Here is a 21,272-nt window from a genome sequence, read left to right as displayed (position 1 = left end):
TTTTGAGTAATTGCCATAAAAGTTATGTCTTCCAGCTTTAAAACCCCTGATATCTTTGTTTCTACTGAATGTGACTAAATACGGAGCAATCACAGTTGAAACTACCAAGCCATTGTCTATTAAAAGTGCACTGTGTAGCACTTAGCACTTACAGTGGTATCTAGAAGTGCAGATATAGGGCATCACAAGAATGAGCTCTTAAACCCTGAAGTAAGTTAGCATGTTAGCACCCTGGGGTCTATCCTCTCAAACTCAATGAGGATTTTAAATGGGTTGGTGGTTAGATGCCTGAAATAAGGTCTGATGTTAAAATTCAAACACAATTTTCTCTATTTAAATATAGCTACTTTCACCACATTTTCAGTCAAATGTAGAGCTTCTCAGTTATTTTGCACATCCACTCTGAAACGTGCATTTTTTAATTTAACCTTTATTTAACCAGGTCGGTCCCACTGAGACACAAAGACCTCTTTTTCAGGGGAAGCCTGGCCAAGATAGCAGCAGGGTTAAAAGTTACAACAATAAGACACACAGTGCATCATGACAAGAACAAACAATAAAACATGGACCTACAGTAAAATACAAGCAAGCCAGACAACACAGTAAGATTGGCATGGACAGTACAAGATCATGACATCATAAAAAACAAGTGCAAAGGCGATACGAGTCTGCTTCCAGATCTCTCAAGAGTTTTTTAAAGGATGTGACCGTAATAAGGTCCTGCAGATTGAGACTGCTCTGGAGCAGATTCCAGGATGAGGGAGCCCGATTACGGTGCGGACTTTGGGAACAGTCAACCGGTATGCAGCACAGCAACACAGGCAGCAGCACATATACACAGGCAGCAGCACGTATCTCTGCATGTCTGGCCGACATCTCCCAGTGGATGTCCTTGCACCACCTCAAACTCAACCTGGGAAAGACTGAGCTACTTTACCTCCCAGGGAAGGGCTCCCCCACCACTGACCTCCACATCACTGTCCAGAACACAGTGGTTGTCTCCACAAAAACCGCCAAAAACCTTGGAGTGACTCTTGACAACCAACTGTCCCTCTCCACAAACATCACCGCCACTACCAGATCTTGCAGATTCTTGCTGCATAACATCAGGAGAATCCGCCCGTTTCTCACCCAGAAGGCAGCTCAGGTCCTGGTCCAGGTCCTGGTCATCTCACGCCTGGACTACTGCAACTCCCTCATGGCAGGTCTGACTGCCAAAGCCATCCGACCTTTGCAACTCATCCAGAATGCAGCTGCTCGATTGGTCTTCAATCTTCCCAAATTTTCACACACAACACCCCTCCTCCCTCCCTCCACTGGCTACCGGTGGCTGCGCGGATACGCTTCAAGACTCTAGCTCTGGCGTACTCTGCTGCTAACGGTTCAGGTCCTACTTACATCCAGGACCTTGTCAAACTCTACACCCCTGCCCGTCCTCTCCTCTCTGCATCAGCCAAACAGCTGGCAACCCCCACCCTGCGTGGGTCAACTCGCCTCAAAACCTCCTCCAGACTTTTCTCTGTCCTGGCTCCCAAATGGTGGAACGAGCTCCCCACCAACATCAGGACCTCAGACAGCCTGTACATCTTCCGCCGCAGGCTCAAGACCTATCTCTTCCAACAATACCTCGGTAAAGTCATGGTCACCTAACAAATATATTATTTTTTTTTAAAAATTAAAAAAAAAATTTCTCTTCTTCTTTTTTTCTTTAACATATAGCACTCCTTTAGTGATGACAGTTGGCTCTTAAAGTTATGTACTTTATTGATTCCTGTGGTCTATGTCTAGTACCATCAGGGTGAATGCACTTATTGTAAGTCGCTTTGGACAAAAGCGTCAGCTAAATGACATGTAATATAATGTAATGTAATGTAATGTAATGTGTCATTGGAACGAAGACTGTAGGTGCTATGGGTCCTGATAATGTAGTCACACAGGTATGTGGGGAGTAAACCCAGAATGGACTTATAAATGAAACAATGCCAGTGAGTAAACCTGCGAGTGGCTAAGGACGGCCACTCAACCCGGGCATATAAGGAGCAGTGATGTGTTAGAGCTTTGCAGCCTGTAACAAACTTTAACAAACATCATTTGTTGAAAACACTGTGTCGTGTAATCAGCTCACATTTATTCACTTTCTGATCTGATCAGATTGAAGCTTGAAACACAATATCGGAAAGGGGCTTAATAACTTCCTGCAAGTAGATATGAATATACTCTATGTCATAGTATCATTTAACTAATATTCTAATCAACAGTGTCTCTGTTTTTTGAGAAGTTGTCTTGCTGCCAGTCTCTTCCAGGCTGTTGTAGATAACAGTCTCACTCCTGTCCTCTGTGTGGTGACAGAACGCTCTCTGCTGGAGCCAGTCTTAAATAGCAGCTGGTTTTACTGTAAAGTGAGGAACACTCGAGATCTGTGGGCATCACCCATCACGCTGCACATGACATGCCATTTTTCAGTAGTTTCCTCTTTTTTTGTCTTTTTTCAATCACTTCTGCAAAAACCACTAAACAGTTATTCTCTGCCTTTAATATTCAGTATTCCATATAATGCGGTCAGAAAAGCTTTATCAATTTAATGGACAGGAACCATAGTGATTAATCATGTAATGTAATGCTAAATTTGGATTATTGTTGTAAACGGATAAAACCATTGATCAAGATTAATATTAATGGAAATCAAAGGTGAGACCAAGTCAGTCTTGGATGTAGAGTTTATAGTCATAAAGCATTTTCACCAAATGTAATGCCATTTTTACAACAGATCAATATATTATTATTCATAAAAAAAAATCATGAATACTTAAAAAAAATATTATGTCTTTATTTGTTAATTTATTTGTTCTTCATGGTTCAAATGAATTAAAACAAGGTGCATCTAGGAAAATTGGGTGTTGATTCTGAAGATAGAGTGTGTTGATTCAGGAAACTATATGATTGGGGTACTTTAAAAGAAAACACTTTTTTATTCTTGGGTTTGGTGGAGGTATCAAGTATTTGAGTCAAAAAGCTCAAATCCAAGTCACGAGTCAGTAGTGTTAAAGTCCAAGTCAAAGTTGCAAGTCTATTTTGATATTTTTATCTAAAGTCATTCAATTTTTGACTCGAGTCCACACCTGACAGAAACAACAATGCATATTTAGGATTATGAACAAAAATGTTCCATATTTTTCCTCTCCCAATACAAAACACACATTAGCTCTTGAATATTTTTATTCATTCTCCAAACATTATGCAATCAATCAACATTCAGGCCACTCAGTGCACACAAACACACACGCACACACACATACAAAGTGCTGACATGAGACAATGACATTAACACAACACTGTCTATGAAATATAGGCAACATGAAGAGCAAAGGTGCTAAATATTGCACATTATAATCAGGTCAGGGAACTTTTCAGCCCGCTCAGCTTCACTGGTAGCTGACTCAGCATTTCTGTAACCATCAACACAGCTGGTTACGGAACAGCTGAGAGAGGACAGACACTCTGCCTGAGGCAAAGTTTACCAGCGTTTGTCCTGGGACTGAAGCCAGCTGCTCCTCTGACTGACTGAAGGTAGATCAACTCTGTAGGCAGAAACTAGACGAGGTAACAGTTGATAACTTGTACACATCTCATGATGTGACGCTCCATGTTGATAGATATAGTTGATGCTAGTGCTATAAATCAAAAATGTGTGATAGCTTTAAGATAATTAATAGACACCAAGAGATAAATAAATGTATGAGTACATTATGGTTAGATGAACCTGGTTTGATGTTGCTGAGACAGGATGGCCTGAGTAGCTGCAGATGAAATGGTTCTGTGGTGTTTTTTAATGAATCTTATTGCTCTCAAATGAAAACTGATGTTTAAAATGAACCTCAGGCCATACCTGAGTCTAGATTGTACCATCATAAGTAAACAATGAACCTGAAAGCTAAATAATGGTGTGTGCTATGAGCAATAATATGAGTGTTATTGCTTGGAAGCAGCCCTTTATCAGGCCAGCTGGATATTTGTTCCTAGAGGAAATTACATACAAAAGCCACACAAAACCATTCACTATTTCACCAAGTGATAAATTAGCATTAAATTCCAAAACCACAGCTTAAAGCCCAGCAGTGTCCTCAGTGTTTGCCCTGTGTAGAGCCCCGTGTCCTGCTGGTCTCAGGAGCAGTCGGTGAAGGTGGTCACCATGTTGCCTCTCCGCTGAGTCACCGTCCTGCAGTGCTGCTTGGCCGAGCCGTGGAATCTGTTCTCAGTCCTGGAACTAAAGGAGAACATCTTCTCCAAGTCCTCAAACATGTCATCAAAGAGTCCGCCCCCGAAGCCCCCCTGCTGGAACTGTCTCTTCTGTCTGCTCATAGTCTCCCTATGGGCCTGGAAGTGGCTGTCAAAGTGTCTCTTCTGGTGGGCCTGGTTCTGGTTCTGGGAGTGGAAGTGGTGCTGGTGTCGATGATGCTGACCGAACACGTCAAAGTCTTTGAAGATGTCGTCGAAGTTGAAGGACTGGTAGTGCTGGTTGAAGTTGTAGTTGGCTCCTCCTCCTCTGTGGTTGTCACCCGACGACGGGCCGTGGCCAAACTGGTCATAGTCCCGCCTCCTCTTATCATCTGATAACGTCTCATATGCTGTTGGAGAAAAAGACGCGTTATATCATCACTGTTGGTTGCTACGACAACGCTTCCCAAAGGTTTCACAACGTTTATTACAGCATATTACCTAGATAGAGTTCCCAGTCTGTTCTTCAGTTTAATGCAACAAACTAGGATTGTCAAGCAGACAGACTCACCAACAACGCCATTAAAATCTGTGATAAATGATACATTTTTACATGCCTGTAAAAAGACATTTTTGTACTTATTTATTTCTAAGATTGCACTACCTGTACATATTATACCAACCTGACCTTGTATATAATTTTGTACATGTCTTTTTGCTATTTTTAAATATTTGTATATCTGTATTTTTGTACGAGAGCAAGCAAACCTGAGTCAAATTCCAAGTATGTGCACAATAAAGATGATTCTGATTCTGATATTGTTTTTAATTAAAAATAAAAAAATTAAATTAAACATATCAACTCAGCACCAGTGGTCTGAAAAACAATCAAACAATTAAATTCTTCTATTACTAAAACATTTTATTTAGATTCACTGTATTAGTGCTTATAATGAAATATAGATATTTGGCTTATCCATTTTTCCCCACCTCACTGACAGACTTTCAAGTGCTATTTTCTTAATTTTGGTCCATTGGAGACACCAGACTATTATGACTGTTCGGAGGGTCTTTATAAGGCATAAGCTGAACTTTATTTGTAAAGCACTTTTCATACAAGAGAAATGTAACACAAAGTGCTTCACATAAAAAAGGAAAAAGAAAAAAACAATAATAAAACAGAAAAAAGCAAACACCATCCCACCCATCCCATTAAAAACAAAGCACAAACTGAGGAAGCACCATCTCAACATGGAGTGAGGAGACACTGGAGGCAGGTTAGAAATTAATTAGATAAAACAAATAAAAAGTAAGGTGAGATACAATCAAATAAAAAAAAATTAAATAATAATAAAAAGAAAAAAAGTGAGATAACAAAAGATGAAAAAAAAAATCAAAAGTGGAGTATGATAATATACATATATATAAATAGACTAATAAATAATAGCTAATAAATAAAAGAGACGATGTTGTAACACTAAGATGCATGAGCAGAAAAATATTTAAAAATGGATCAAGTAAAAGCCAAATTAAAAAGAAAGGTCTTAAATTTGCTCTTAAAAATATGAACCGTTTCTGAAGGGACCGTCACTGACATCCCTCAATAAACTTATACATGATCTATAGATATGCTCTCATGTCAAACAGGGAAGTCTGGCCCTGGAGCGGCACAGTGACTCTCTTACCCTCTGCTATCTCTCTGAACTTGGCCTCGGCGTCTGGGCCCTTGTTTCTGTCAGGATGGTACTTCAGAGCCAGCTTGTGGAAGGCCTTCTTGATCTGCCGCTCAGTGGCGTCTCTGGGGACCCCCAGCAGGTCGTAGTAGTCCCTCTTGGCCAGGATGAACTCTGAGATCAGCAGGATATGGACTGCTAGGAGCAGGGCAGACTGAGCTGTGGCCATACTGCTGGTTTTGGCACCTTGGTGAGAAGATCAGTTTGACAGCTCTGTAAACACTTCACACCCCTGACACGTACAAGACTTTAAAACGGATGTAAACTTCAGTTTTGGGTACTAACTATCCAAATACTAACTAGCATACATGTTATATTACGCTATTATAATGTTATAACGCTACTTTGCTAGCTAGTTTCAACAGAAAGGCGTCGGACTGAAGAAAACTCACAGTTTTAGTCAATATTAGATAAACTAACCCAGCTCTGCCTTCAGATATCGAGTGAATGATTCTTTGTTGTTTGTTCTCAGCTGCAGATAAACTACCCAGGATAAATAAACACCGTTGATAGATGTTGTAAGAGGAAAATTACCTGTAGAGAGGTGACAGACAGCCTGAGGATCTCTCCCAGCAGCAGACAGCTCCAGCTGATCACAACCAGAGCGATCAGTTGTTGACGAGTCGCATTCCTCACCGTAACACCACGACTCGCTACGCGATTGGTCCGTTCCGCAACACGGTGACGCAGTGCGCTGTGATTGGTGGAAATGGTGCGCACGTGGAGAACGGGGATAGTCCGAGAAGAAAACAAGCGAAGCAAGAGAGTTAACGCCGAGCACTTCCGCCACAGCTTTACCGTAATTTTCAAAAAAAGACAACCCTGCAAAGCCGGACAGTTTAAAAAAAAATATATATAATATAATATAATATATATATATATATATATATATATATATATATATATATATATATATATATATATATATATATATATATATATATATATATATATATTATATTGTATGTTTTGTTTTTTTTAATCACAGGCTGGTGCGATTGTTAGGTCTCTTTTGTGTTAAAAGTGAAGTTTGTTCTTTAATGAAATGTTCTACTTATGCATATCTAACATTCATTTTACTGTGCAATTTTAGACACCATAATTGTTTTGGAGTGTTCAAAATTACACCTCAATTCACCTTGACTCGCCGTTTGAATTCAAGCCATATTTCCTGGAGAAATGTTTATCCTCCAAACTGCAGCGGTGCTGAAGCTGCAAGATCCTCTACTGGTGATTTTGTCATTATTGATTTAGGTGAAAGACAGAACATGTATACAGCACAGTTACTTACATTGTTCAGTGTGTATGTTATTTATTAGGAATGCAATAGATGCTGAATGCTTTATTAGACACGTATTGTATTTAATTCCCTCCACCGTTCATCTTTATTATGGTCCGTTAACTATCTTGTTATTAAATGGAGTGGACGTCATCTCCGTTTTGAGAACTACAACCCGGAAGTTACAGTTTACGAGCTGGTTTGTGTTTTCAAATTTTATTTAGCATCAAACGTGTCTCTGAAAAGGCGTTTTCATGTAGTTGCGGTGCAGACATGCCCCGTTACTGCGCTGTGAAAGTCTGCAGAAACCGCGGGGGGAGTTCATCCAGACAAGACAACAAGAGGATAAGCTTCTACCCGTAGGGTTGATTTATTTATTCCTGGTGTCTCTGTTTAAATGTTGGTTTACTTTGGTTCAGATACTAATGCATCTTCTTTGTTGTACTCATTTTATACAGTCTATGGTTATTCTCAGGGCAGGCTGACGCATTTTACGTGCTTTTCATTCTTCATGTGTTAATAGTGTTGGCTGTTTTTATGCATTTGGCATGAATTTTGTCCATATTGTGTATTTTTGAATTTGCTTTTGTTATTTCCAGCTCAGCAAGGCTAAATACTGTGAGGACAAACAATAGTTACTCTTCAGGTTGAGAAACTAAAACACATTAAAATGCTGTTTCTGATCTCACTTACGTTAAAACATAAAACATTTGGCCTTGGAATTGATCATTATTACTACTTTCCACCAGATTGACTCATTTACACAGCTGGCTGCAGCAGGGCTATACACATGGTGGCATCATGACACAAACCTGGCATATAAAGGGTTAAAATATTCAAACATCAATTAGTGTTTGATATCAATAATCAGTACAATGAAAGTAGAATATCATAATGTATGTAATATGTTTGATAGCTTGCTGTTTAGGAGCACTAAGCAGAATAAGGAGTATTTGACACTGCACAAAAAATAATAATGCAACAATATCAGTGTTGCTGCTGATCATTGACAAGTTCCAATAATTCAACTTTTTTTTTTTTTTTTTTAACTTTGCATGAAGTATATTGAAAATAATTGATATTTTCTGGTTGTGTTTTCATCTAAAAACATGGTGGTGTTATGACAAAAACATGGCATTTAAAGGGTTAAAATATTTAAATTTAGCAATTAGTGTTTGGTATCAATTATTAGGTCAGGTGTAGGTGAAAAAACATCAGTACAATGAAAGTAGAATATCATAATAATATGATATTTTTTTATAGCTTGCTTTTAAAGAGTGCTAAGCAGTACAATTGTGCAGACATTTTGAACAGACCCTGAGGGTTTAGTCAGTTGTAATATTAATTAGAGAGGCAGTAAGAAGTTAGTACTATGTAATGTCAGCAGTCTATAATGTTGTCATAATAAGTATATACCTGGATGTAAAGGTACAATGGGAGTAATGATAAAAATATTAGATTAAAGAAAATGTAACATTCAGGTGACAGCTGATGATCCTTTACTGAATGCTTGACTAGTTTTAGTCAATTCAAGTAAATTTTATTTATATAGCCCAAAATCACAAATCACAGATTTGCCTCAAAGGGCTTTATAGATTGGACATGGTACGACTGTCCCTCTGTCTTTAGACCCTCACATCGGCCGGGAAAAACTCCTTAAAAAAACCCTTTTAGCAGGGGAAAAAGAAGAAGAAACCTCAGGGAGAGACAGAGGAGGGATCCTTCTCCCAGGACGGACAGACGTGCAATAGATGTCGTTGTACAGGGCAGATCAACAGAGTAGAATAGAGTAGATAGAGGTTGGGGGGAGGATAGAGAGACGTTTGAGAGAGAAACAGAGAGAGGAGCAGCAGTTCTGGGAGGGGCACAGCAGCAGGTTATGAAGCGCCACCATTGGCCAGTAGTGATGGTGAGTGTAGAGTGGACCTGGGCCAAACCAGATCCACAGCAGTGAGACCAGCAGGAGTGATGCCGAGCAGGACCACAGCTCCACACCCTGTAAAAGACAGAGCAAAGAAAGTACTTTATTACCCGTGTCTTTTTTATCTACTGCTGTTTTTAATGAGTTTTCTCTTTCTTTTTTCTGGTTTCTGTAGCACTTTGAGATTTCTGTATGACAAGTGCTTTACAAATAAAATGTATTATTATTATTATTATTATTATTGTGAGTACTCTGGAAATACATACAATAATACACAGGACAAGATTATACTATCCGTTGTGCCATAGTCCTAGGGAGTGGACACACCCCTGTGCACACCACCAATGCAAGTACCATGCAGCCTCCACCAACGAATAAGGCTGTGAAGAGCCTCACTTTTATTTTCCAACCAGTCTTTTTTCCCCTCCCACAGGTTTCCGTTGCAGGATCGGTCCAGGCTGCAGAGATGGGTGGACAACATGCAGCGGGAGGAGTGGACTCCGAGCCGACACCAGTATCTGTGCAGCGAACACTTCACAGAGGACTGCTTCGATATCCGATGGGGCATCCGCTACCTGAAGAACACGGCCGTCCCCACCGTCTTCCCCTCCGCTCAGGACGTGAGTATCTGCCTGGTTTTACTCTCTCAACATCCATCACGGCTCTGACATGAAGTAAAGACCTGCTGCACTTCACAGACTCAGCCCTGAGACAACTGACTGGCATTTATTTAAACATTTTGGAAAAAGAGGAAGCTCAAAAGTGGCACGTCAACAAGAGGAAGTACAGAACTGTAAGAGAGAGAAAACATATTTGGCCTGTAATTCTGTATTATTGGATTAGAAAAAAATCAGTGTGTGTATCAGAATCACATAATTATCTCATTTATTCAGAAAACCAAAGCAGATTTTTTCAGTTTTTGCTTGAAAATTCTGTTCTGTATTTTTTTTACTAATTAGTGAGATAATTATCTCATTAATTCAGAAAACAAGCACCTTTTCCCCTATGAAATCATTATTATGACATCTCATAATTCTTTCATAATAATGACTAATTACAACACAGATTTATTTTCCATTGAAACTTTTCTCTGAATTCTGAGAAAATCTCATTATTTAACAGAAAAGAGCAGAATATTATTTCTATGAAAATGTTTCTCAGAGTTCTGACATAATTATCTTTTAATTCAGAAAAACAGGGCAAGTATTTTTTTCTCAAGTGAATTCATTAAGCTTAAGTAAGAGCAACATTTGACTTGATGAAGAAATGATTATGCCATTTAATTTATGAAAAATACGCAACACAATTTGAATGACAGCCCCCACATCTGCATAATGAAGAAGTAATGGATAAACAAAAAACAAAAGTACATAGAAATAAATAGTGGGGAATGCAATGGTAAAAAATAATACTTTTTTTTTTAATTATTCAAAAATAAAACTATGTTCGACTAACTAGTCAAAACAATCGAAAATAAGACAATTGTATTGAAAAAACTTTGAAAAAATTAATTGACCATGTAAATACTAATAATTAAATTAGCAAATGCCACATTTTTATTAATGAATGTCTATATTTATTTTAATATTTTTGGTACATTAAATTTAATTAATTGTTTATTTGTTTATGTATTTATTTTTTTATTTGGCAAGTTCTGCTCTGCATACACTGTAAAAAAAAAAGACAAACAATAGCTACTCAATAAAATTGAGGCAACAGATTGCACGCAATATTATTAATTAAATCTAACTTAACAGGAAGTGCCTGTCAATTAAAAACAGACTAATTCTACTGTGTTGGATTTATTCAAAATTCTCTTGATTTAGAATTACATACACATAAAGATTATATTTAATGTTATCAAAACAAGTAGATTCTATCTCAAACATTTTTATATTAAAGTTACTTAAAGAACTGCCTCAAAATCAAGGACGCATTTATATTTCATACATTTTATCAAATATATTAAGTAAAATGAAATGACTACAGAATAATTTATTACAGTGTACAACATTTTCCTCATTTCCATAAATTCAATAGGCCTTTTTTCAAAGAAGACATTTTTTACTTATGTTTTAGGCTCATGTGGAGTTTTATAGTGTCCAAAAAGCATGTTGGTAATTTTCTATCATTATGCATTGCCTGTGAATGACCAGACTCATTTTCCTTTATTTCAGGATGAAGAGAAGAAAGTTTCCAGCATGAAGAGAAGCCCAAAGGCCAGAGCCGGGACCTCAGACACTGACACTGACTCTCCTCTCAGCACGAGGCCGCTCATTCTGAGCAGAACGTGCAAAAAGGTTGAGTCGAGCAGAGCAAACAGGACCGATGACCAACACACAGAGCTGATATTTGAAGCACCTCTGGCCTCAGACACTGTCTTCTCCTGTCAGTCAGACCTATCAGAGACACAGACTCCTGCTGCTGAGACTCCAGGGGACAGCGGGGGGCCACCAGCCTCCTGCCTCACACTCTCCCCGTGTGATGAAGCCCCTTCTGAGGACTCCGTGGTGACCCTGCTGTGCTGTGAGTCACTGGGACCTTTCTCTGACGGAGAGGATCGCGTGGATGCAGCGCTCGGCCAGGCGTTCGGCTTCGTCTCCGTGGAAATGGTCAAAGACGAACCCACGGCCTGCTTCTTAGAGGAGAGACCCGGAGAGGGAGAACACACTTCTGTTTACGAGCATTCTTACTGCAGACCGGACACGGACAGAGACCAGCTGTGGAGGAAGATCTTGAGTTTGCATGCAAAGATCTTGGAGCTGGATCGAAGGGAGGAGAGCACCGTGGCAAAGATCCGAGCTCTGGAGTCTGAGGTGGCCCTCCTGAAGAGAGACGGGGCGGTTTTTAAAGAGAAGCAGAAAGTTTTAGAAGGTTATATTTCATCCATGGTGCTCTAACTTTGCAAATGTATGAACTCTGGAATGAGATTATTCAAATCAAATCAAACTTTATTTATATAGCGCTTTTCACACATAAAAATGCAACACAAAGTGCTTTACAAAAAATAAGAATAAAAACAGACAATAAAAATGACAAACCCACCCCTCTCTCCCCCACATACACATCTGTAAGTATACATACACAAACATCCACACACACGCATTTAGTCATACACACACTCAGACTCACACACAGCACATATTGATTGACTGTGTAGAGACATGGCAAGGCACCGAGGATCCAGATGAGGAAAAAGCAACCTGTGGGAGCATCCACACTTTAAAATCTATTGGTGTGCATGGATTTTATTCTTAGCATTGAGTGACTTTTGCTGGTTGCCCATGCTCCCGTACGTAAAGATCAGCAGCATACGTTGTGTCTTAAAAAACTCTGATGGTACTTTATTCCATATCTCTATTATCTATTGTGGAGGACGGAACCTGCCAACATCAAAAATAGCCAAATAAATAAATAAATGACTAGATGAAATATGCCATTTAATGTATGAAAAATAAACAACACAATTTGAACAAAGAAGAAATATATATATATATATATATATATATATATATATATAAACAAATATATATATATTTATATATATATATATATATATATATATATATATACATACAAATTGAAATTAATATTGGGGGAAATGCAAAGGTAAATAATATTTTTTTAATGATTTAAAAATTAAGTTTAAAAAATACAATGCAAAATAAGACAATTGTATTGAAAAAAGATAAATAAATAAAATTTTAAAAGTATTAGAGTAATTATAAATTAAATAGGAAAGTAAATACTAATAATTCAATCATCAAATGCCTCATTTTATTAATGAATGCCTACATTTATTATAATTATTTTTGGTACATTCAATTAATTTATTGTGTCGTTTGTTTATGTACTTATTTTTCAATTTGGCAAGTTCCACTCTGCGTACAACATTTTCCTCATTTCCATAAATTCAGTAGGCCTTTTTCACAGAAGACATTTTGACTCATCACAATAGGAACGTAAAAGGTGTAAATAATGAGATGAGTTTATTTGTTTATTTATTAAGGATCCCCATTAGCCGATACCTTAGTAACCAGCTAGTCTTCCTGGGATCCACAGGAACAACACAGAATATACAGAAGACATATTCTCAATATATCATACATTTACAGGTAATGTCAATCACAATTAACCTAAAAAGGGTAAGAAAGGAAAGAAAAGGTAAGAAAAACATTTAAAAATGTACAGCTTGTATAAAAAAAGATTTCAGTTTCTTTTTAAATACCTGTTTACTTTCAGTGCAACAGAGGTAGTGAGGCAGATTATTCCACAGAGTAATTGCTCAATAGATAAAAGATTGCGATAAGGCCTTTGTTCTTGGGTGAGGCACTTCAAGCTGACCGTTGCTGAATGTTTGTATTTCAGGTTCTTGGTATCCTGCATTCTAGCTCACAGCTCCATGTTTATTGCTGTTAATAACACCTGTGCTTCTCCCACTGTGAGAAGTGTCTGCTGTGAGAAAAGCCTGTTGTTCACATCATGATGTATTTTCTCCACATGATGGCGCTGTGTGACCGTCTTCACAGGAAACATTGATTTCCAGTTGCTTGTTGCTATGCATTTATAACACATATATGTTCTATGACGTGTTTATAGACGTGACATGATTGGATCTCACCTGTGATACATCCTCCTAACTTATTAATGAATCAATATGAATCATGTTTGAAGCCTTTTTAATACATTTATATAATGATTTTTTACTGGTATTTCATTAACTGGAACATCATGTCAATACACCTCAAATCCTTTCTCCCAATCATAATGACAGACTTTATTGTCGGGGCTCCATCTGAGGCTCATTTTATTCTTCTGTTCTGTGCTGATTGCCAGTAGCACCCAGTCATTCTGCGCAATCTCCTGCAAGTCCTACACATTCAGTTTAGCAGTGAAATCAGTGTTGGATCTCCTCTGAAGTGGTATAGAATTCATTGTAAATGCGTTTCTTCAAGCCTGTGCTCCTCAGGAGGCTGTGTTTGTGTCCACTGTGTCCCCGCTGATTGTTTTATCCTCAGACAATAACATGAACATGAAGCAGCTGGAGGATTTATCTGACATTTTTCCACCCTTGGGCGCTGAATTCAGCATCATAGTATTTTAGCCAAGTGAGATGCATAATCCCATTTCAAGCAGCTTTTCAGGATGAAATGCGCCATAGGCATCTATGCACTGCAGCAGGCTGCTCACAGAGCCTGTGGAACAGTGGAGCGATGGTGAACATTGTGTTTTTAACCCTCATGACGATGAAAATAATGAAAATAATTGTGATGTATAAACAGAAAACAAAAGTACATAGAAATAAATAGTGGGGAATGCAATGGTTAACAAATAATACATTTTCTTTAATTATTCAAAAATAAAACTGTTCGACTAACTAGTCAAAACAATGCAAAATAAGACAATTGTATTGAAAAAATTTAGAAAAAATGAATTGACAAAGTAAATTCTAATAATTAAATTAGCAAATGCCACATTTTTATTAATGAATGTCTATATTTATTTTTAATATTTTTGGTACATTAAATTAATTTATTGTTTATGTATTTATTTTTTTATTTGGACAATAATGAAAATAATTGTAAGGGAATGAAGTGAACTTTATTTGATGGAGACACAGTGGAGAAGCTAAATTGGTTTCAAATGAATAACATAATTAATTGCACAAATGAAAGGATTGAGTGACTTTTGCTGACATTGCACATGCTTCCATACGTAAAGATCAGCAGCATACATCGCGTCTTAAAAAAACTCTGACGGGAGGCCAACATCAAAAATAGCCAAAATAAATAAATTAAAAGATGATCATGCCATTTAAGGTTTGGAAAAAACACAACACAATTTGAATGACAGCCCCCACATTTACATAATGAAGAAGTAATCTATAAAGAAAAAAAGAAAAATGTACACACAGAGTCTGTGGAACAGTGGAGCGTGGATTGTGACCATGTTAAACATTGTGTTTTTAACCCACACCACAATGAAAATAGAGATGGAGACTTTAATAATTGTGGCTAATATCTGTTCCTGATGAGGGCATGGTGGAGTTAAACATCTGGGGGAATGAAGTGAACTTTAATTTGACGGAGACACAGTGGAGAAGCTAAATTGGTTTCAAATTAATAACAACATAATTAATTGCACAAATGAAAGGATTTGTGAAGTGCAATTTCAGATGACTCCAGGGTCTTACATAACATGAAAGGTTACAACAAGATGTAGTTCGCTATGAGGAAAGACTCTGGGCCCAGCCAGGATTAAGAGAATGGATTCTCAAAATTAGTGGTGAAATGAAATTGTTGTAATCCTATTACTACACATCTCGGCGGGAATACAAAACATCAACAAAGTGCATTAGAAGACTAATGTGATCTCCAAGGATGGAGGAGCAGCGATGCTCATCTTTGTTTGGAAATGAGTGCACAATATTAACAAAGTTACAGTTCCATTACAGGTCAGGGGAATGCAAAGACATGATAAAATGCTCATGATAAGGGGGAAAAAGTGATCAATACACAACAGAATAAGAATAGAATCAGCTAAAGCCAATTATTACACAGCCTGAAGGCCTGATGTCAGAAGTCTTTTCCACAATGGAAACCAACTCTCATTGTCTTCTCATACATCTTCCGCCGCAGGCAGAAGACCTATCTCTTCCAACAATACCTCGGTTAAGTCATTGTCACCCAACATATATATATATATATATATATATATATATATATATATATATTTTTTTTTTTTAAATGCTCTTCTTCTTTTCTCTTCTTTTCTTCTTTAACATATAGCAATCCTTTAGCGATGACAGTTGGCTCTTAAAGTTATGTACTTGATTCCTGTGGTCTAAGTCTAATACCTTCAGGTTGAATGCACTTATTGTAAGTCACTTTGGACAAAAACGTCTGCTGAATGACATGTAATGTAATGTAATGATATTAGTGCTGTAAAAAAGTTAAAAAAAATACATATAATTTATCTTATTCAGTATCAGCCAAAATCAGCAAAATTACACAAGCAGAAGAAAGATGCAAACAGCTTCTGCATGCACGAAACATTTTAATTACATATCAGAAATATGTACAGAACATTAAGCAGAACATGTCCGTTGAGTATACACTGTTTCTTTGTATGTGTGTGGGAAAAAAACGGATTTATTCATTTTGAAAATCCTATTTGCACTACACGGCCTTGCACCTCAGTACACTGCAAAAAAGCCAACTTGTATTTTTTGGCCTAAAACAGTGATTTAAGTTGGTTAAACTTGAAAATATAAATATTATTGACATTTGGGGCAATTATGTAAGTTAGCACAACAAAGAAAGCCAGTTGTATGCTCAAAAACAAGTTTGTGAGTTATTGTTACTTATATCTTTAAGTTGGGGTTCAAAACAAGGGACAATAATTCTATTTCTTTGTTGTAAAATGCGGGAAAGCGGTGAAATTCGGTCATTAGCGAAAGCTAGCGGCTAACTGATGCTAGCGGCTAACTGATGCTAGCGGCTAACTGACGCTAGCGGCGCTGCTTGTTACAGCTACAAGAGTAGCCATTAGCGTATCAATGCTAACTCAAAATTGTAGTGGCAACATTAGCTGACATTTCATAGTGGAGTTACAATCGTGCCAATTCAGCACATTGCAGAAGTAAGGAAGTTATTACAATGTTAAATTATAAGTTAGTACAACTTACAGTTGAGTTGACAAAAATCTGAATTCAGAGTTGAGCAAACTCAAAAACAAAACTTAAAATATTTAGTTTAATTGTCCAACTTAAAATTTTATCGAAGCCTTGAAATTTTGAGTTCACCCAACTTTTCTTTTTTTGCATTGTACATCACAGATATGCTCATCCCTCACACCAGATCCAAAGAAGGAGAAGAAGCTTTTAGTGTTTATGCCCCGCGAAAGTGGAACACCCTGCCTGACACAGTTAAACATGCCACATCAGTAGCCATTTTTAAAAACAGATTAAAAAATCTTTTTTCAACAGCATTCGGTTGAACTGTGTGCGTGCATGTGTGGTTGTTGTGGGAGTGGGTGCGCATGTGTGAGGAAGTAAGTGTATATGTGGTGAATATGGCATAGCTTGTCAACCTGCACTCTTCAATTAATTTTAATTATTATTTTTTTTTTTTAATTGTTTGTTTTTCTGTGTTCTGTTTTGTTTTTTAACTGTAATTATGTATATACATTGTGAAGCACATTGAGTCTGCCTTGTGCATGAAATGTGCTCTATAAATAAAGTTGAATTGAATTATTTTCTTACTAAAAGAAGGTTCTGTGCTCTTTCTAAATGTTAGGCCTGGGGACAATATGCTGGCCAATATTATTCATGTAGCACCATGTCTGATCACAGCTGCAAACTCTTCTGCTAAAACATATTAAATGACAAAAAATACTGTAGGATGTCAACATCAATTCAAGCTAACATTAATGTCCAGCTGCTGACACTGACCCAGTTAGTTTATACAACACGACTAAACAGATTTAAACAGGATCCATGATGGACTTCATCTGGAGTTTGTCAGCTCCTGGATCTGATCTCCAGTGGCATGTAACTATTCATACATGTTGTTTTTAACTGTAGTAGAGATAGATCCAGGGGTTGGTGCAGCTGTTGAGGCTGGCCAGCAGCATGATGATGGCAAACACAGGACCTGAGAGAGACAGAAACACAGAGACATGTGGAAACAAACCTGCACAGGAATATACATACTGTAAACAATTGTCTTGTAAATTAACAGTAAAATACTGGCAGCAGGGTTGCCAGCATGCTACTGTTAATTTTACAGTTCCTCTACTGTTATTTGCTTTACAGTATGTTACTGTGATAAAACCACATACTGAATTACAGAACAATCCTGCATTTCATTGATTTTTACAGTAGACTAAAGCACAGTATGGTGCTGAAGCTAGTTGCAATATTGTATACTATTTTTGAAAATAGAGCATATTACTGTCTGAAAGCCAATCACTATGAATTAAGCACCGTCTTCACTGTAACCTCAGTAATTTTAATATACCATATACTGAATGAGTTAGTTAAGTAAAATACAGCCATTAAAAATGTGGACAAAATTTTACATATATATATCATATATTTTATGGGAAACCGCAAGCCTCCTACAAATATTGCCTAGAATGCATTGTTTTCTACAGAAATAATACAATTTTAATGAAAAACAGCATGTTACTGTCACAATTTGGCTGTTTTCTTACAGCAATTTGTTACGGAAAAAAATATTAGACCACTTTGTTTTCTTCAGTTTCTTGTTCATTTTAATGCCTGGTACAACTAAAGGTAGATTTGTTTGGACAAATATAATGACGACAACAAAAATAGCTGATAATAAGCTTGATAATGATTTTAGTTATTATAAAAACCTATTTAGTCAGCTATTTAAATAAGAATGGTTTATAGGCATTATATTATTTTTTTCACTATATTTTGTTGTATTTATGCTGCACCATTTTACTCTATTTTATTTTGTTATTTTACCTATTTTATCTCCTTTTTAGTCTTGTTTTTATTTGTATTATATTGCCATTTTTATTATTATTGTGTTTGCCCTTTTATCTGATTTTTTAATCTAGTTTTATTTCATTCTGTTTTACTGCATTTATCTTCTGATGCTTTTAAATCAGTTTTATTACATTTTCATAATGTTTATTGTCTTGCCTGCGTTGGTCTCTGATTGTGAAATTGGTTTTGTCTTTGTCTCTGTTTTTTATAGTCTGCACTCATTACTGTCTTATTATTGGGCTGTCAATCATCTATGAAAGCACTTGAACTTGACTTACCTATATGAAAGCTGCTCTACAAAGTTTGTTTGATTGATTGATTGATTGATTGATTGATTGATTGATTGATTGATTGATTGATTGATAAAAGAGAGGACTGGGGTGCACAATTGGTGGAGCCAATATTACCATAAATTGCCTTTGAGATTCCCCATTTCCAAAAGAAAAGCTAAAATTTTCCATTGAACTTCATATTTATTATTAAGTAGATGTTATGTTGTTAAAAATGCACGTTGGTCAGGCTCCCACACTGTTTATAAATTAACTATAAGTAGACAATGTGCTTGCAAACAGCAAACATTAGTTAGTAAATATATTTCAAATTTTAGAAAGGTTTTTATGTTAATTGATATTTCACTATGACAGGGTGGACATGTTAAGCTTGACAACATTCAGCTACACACATAATGTGATGGAAATTACAAAATATGAGCATAAATACTTAGTCTGCAACCAGCCACTGTTTCGGCCTCCATTAGTAAAAAAAACAACAACAAACAAACAAAAAAAAAATGTCACTGAGAGCTTCAGAGGGTTTCTTAAAAGGGCAGTTTCCCCATAATGACAGGGTGGACTCATGGACTGCAATTTCAGGGACACATGAAAAATGTTTAATATGATTATGAAAATAGAACATAAATGATCAAAAAAACTTGTTGTGGACAATATTTATTTTTTTCTGAATTAGTAGGCTATCATTTAACCACTAATGCTGGAGCAGTGTGTGGGACAGGCATCACATACATCCAATGAAAAAAACAGTATAAAATGAACATTATGTCCTAAATGACATTTTAGGAGACTTCTCTTTGTTTTGATATGTTTTTAAATGTTTGGCCATTTATAATAAGACCTCAGAGTTTCATTATTTTGCTAAATTTCCACGATGACAAAAAGGCACTTTATAATGATATAGACTCGGTGACTAGACTTAATTAAAAACATCTTATTGATTGATGTGTAACAGGTGTGCACCACAGGGACACGATAATGAGGTCTTTGGAGACCTCCGTGACCTCATTTGGACAAACCTTGTGTCGGCGCGCTGCTGGGGCTCCATGCAGACCACAGCTGGACAATAAAGAAAGGGCTCCAACACACTGTATATGTCATTATAATAACAAACGTCATCTTCACAGTCTTCAGCATGGCGTTGGACACCCCCTTGGTGCCGGCGCGCCCTGCCTGCAGCGCCTTCCTCTTCATGTTGAAGTAGATCGTTGTGCATATTCTAATTTGGCAGTAGAGCACGATGACTGCAGGCAGGGCGAACACTGACAGGGTGATCCAGGTGATGTAGATCCTGCTCCCCCACGGTTCAATAAACGAAGCCCAGCAGTCGAACTGGTTCTCCTCCACCTCCTGCAGAGAGAAGATGGAGATCTGAGGAGAACTGAAGACGAGAGAGATGAGCCACGCTGCGCCTATGGAGAGGTATCTCCTAAACGAGCCCTTTAAGAAGGAAACCATGGGCTTACAAACCGCGTGGTACCGGTCTATGGTCATGGCCACGATCATGTACGTGGAGGCAAACATCCCGACCACCTGCAAGTACTTTACGGACCGGCACAGGAAGTCCGTGCCTCGGAACCTGTGCGTAATCTCCATGAGAAACTGCGGCAGGACTTGGAAAAACGCGACCACCAGATCAGCCAAGCACAGGTGCAACAGGAACAGCTGGGTCTTCGTATTTCTTTTTCGCTTCTTCCAAAGTACTCCCAAGAAGAAAAGATTGCCACATGTTGCAAGCACAAAAACCAAACCCAGAACTCCAGCTCTGATGAGCGCAAAGCGTTCATATACCTCTCCATCCTCACCTGCCGGCGTGCCTGAGCGGTCGCTGCTGGAACCCATTTAACTCCAGGCGTTTTCTGTATGTTTCGTATAGTTCCTGATCTTAATCAACGTTTCCATACATGAAGTAGGCAATGTTGGTGAAACACACACATCTCCACATTTCCCTCCTTTGCGCGTGTGTTGTATGTGATCGTGGAGGCTGTGAGAAGGAAAGCCGTTGACTTGAAGAGGAGAGGTGGGGGATTCAGCCTCAGTGACGACTGGCTGTCAGTACCAGCCTTATGACACATACAAGCAGTTATACAAGACTGTTTTTACCCAAAACATGTGTCCTTCAAAAAATCCTTAAACCAATAACCCCAAAATGCGCACAGAAATTCAAATTAATTTTACCCAGCCCTCCTCAACCTTGAATTATTAATCTAACTCATCTCCAGAATAAATTCTGTAATGGCTCAGTTTTGATAAAATACATGTATCCTGCTTGATATTACACATAATCTTTACCATGCACCTCAAGCAATATGAC

The 21,272-nt window shown here is 37.6% G+C and overlaps 3 protein-coding genes across 3 annotated transcripts; 1 reads left to right on the top strand and 2 right to left on the bottom strand.

Annotated features, from left to right (window-relative positions):
- Positions 1–2,813: 2,813 nt before the first annotated feature.
- On the bottom strand, positions 2,814–6,574 carry LOC131960620 (dnaJ homolog subfamily B member 9-like). The gene is made up of 3 exons (XM_059325876.1): positions 6,483–6,574; positions 5,901–6,134; positions 2,814–4,625 (listed from the first exon to the last, which is right to left on the bottom strand). Exons 2-3 carry the CDS (start codon positions 6,115–6,117, stop codon positions 4,162–4,164), a joined length of 681 nt encoding a protein of 226 aa, XP_059181859.1. The 5' UTR covers positions 6,118–6,134; positions 6,483–6,574; the 3' UTR covers positions 2,814–4,161.
- An 823-nt stretch (positions 6,575–7,397) lies between these two features.
- LOC131960919 (THAP domain-containing protein 5-like) lies at positions 7,398–12,179 on the top strand. Its single transcript, XM_059326182.1, has 3 exons — positions 7,398–7,586; positions 9,582–9,768; positions 11,326–12,179. The coding sequence occupies exons 1-3, from the start codon at positions 7,501–7,503 to the stop codon at positions 12,046–12,048; spliced, it is 996 nt and encodes a 331-aa protein (XP_059182165.1). The 5' UTR covers positions 7,398–7,500; the 3' UTR covers positions 12,049–12,179.
- A 5,543-nt stretch (positions 12,180–17,722) lies between these two features.
- avpr2l (arginine vasopressin receptor 2, like) lies at positions 17,723–20,811 on the bottom strand. Its single transcript, XM_059325880.1, has 2 exons — positions 19,978–20,811; positions 17,723–17,802 (listed from the first exon to the last, which is right to left on the bottom strand). The coding sequence occupies exons 1-2, from the start codon at positions 20,798–20,800 to the stop codon at positions 17,723–17,725; spliced, it is 903 nt and encodes a 300-aa protein (XP_059181863.1). The 5' UTR covers positions 20,801–20,811.
- Between the last annotated feature and the right edge of the window lie 461 nt (positions 20,812–21,272).

The sequence above is a fragment of the Centropristis striata genome, chromosome 22, assembly GCF_030273125.1.
Source record: "Centropristis striata isolate RG_2023a ecotype Rhode Island chromosome 22, C.striata_1.0, whole genome shotgun sequence".
Lineage (NCBI taxonomy): Eukaryota > Metazoa > Chordata > Actinopteri > Perciformes > Serranidae > Centropristis > Centropristis striata.
This window is presented reverse-complemented; position numbering and strand designations above follow the sequence as displayed.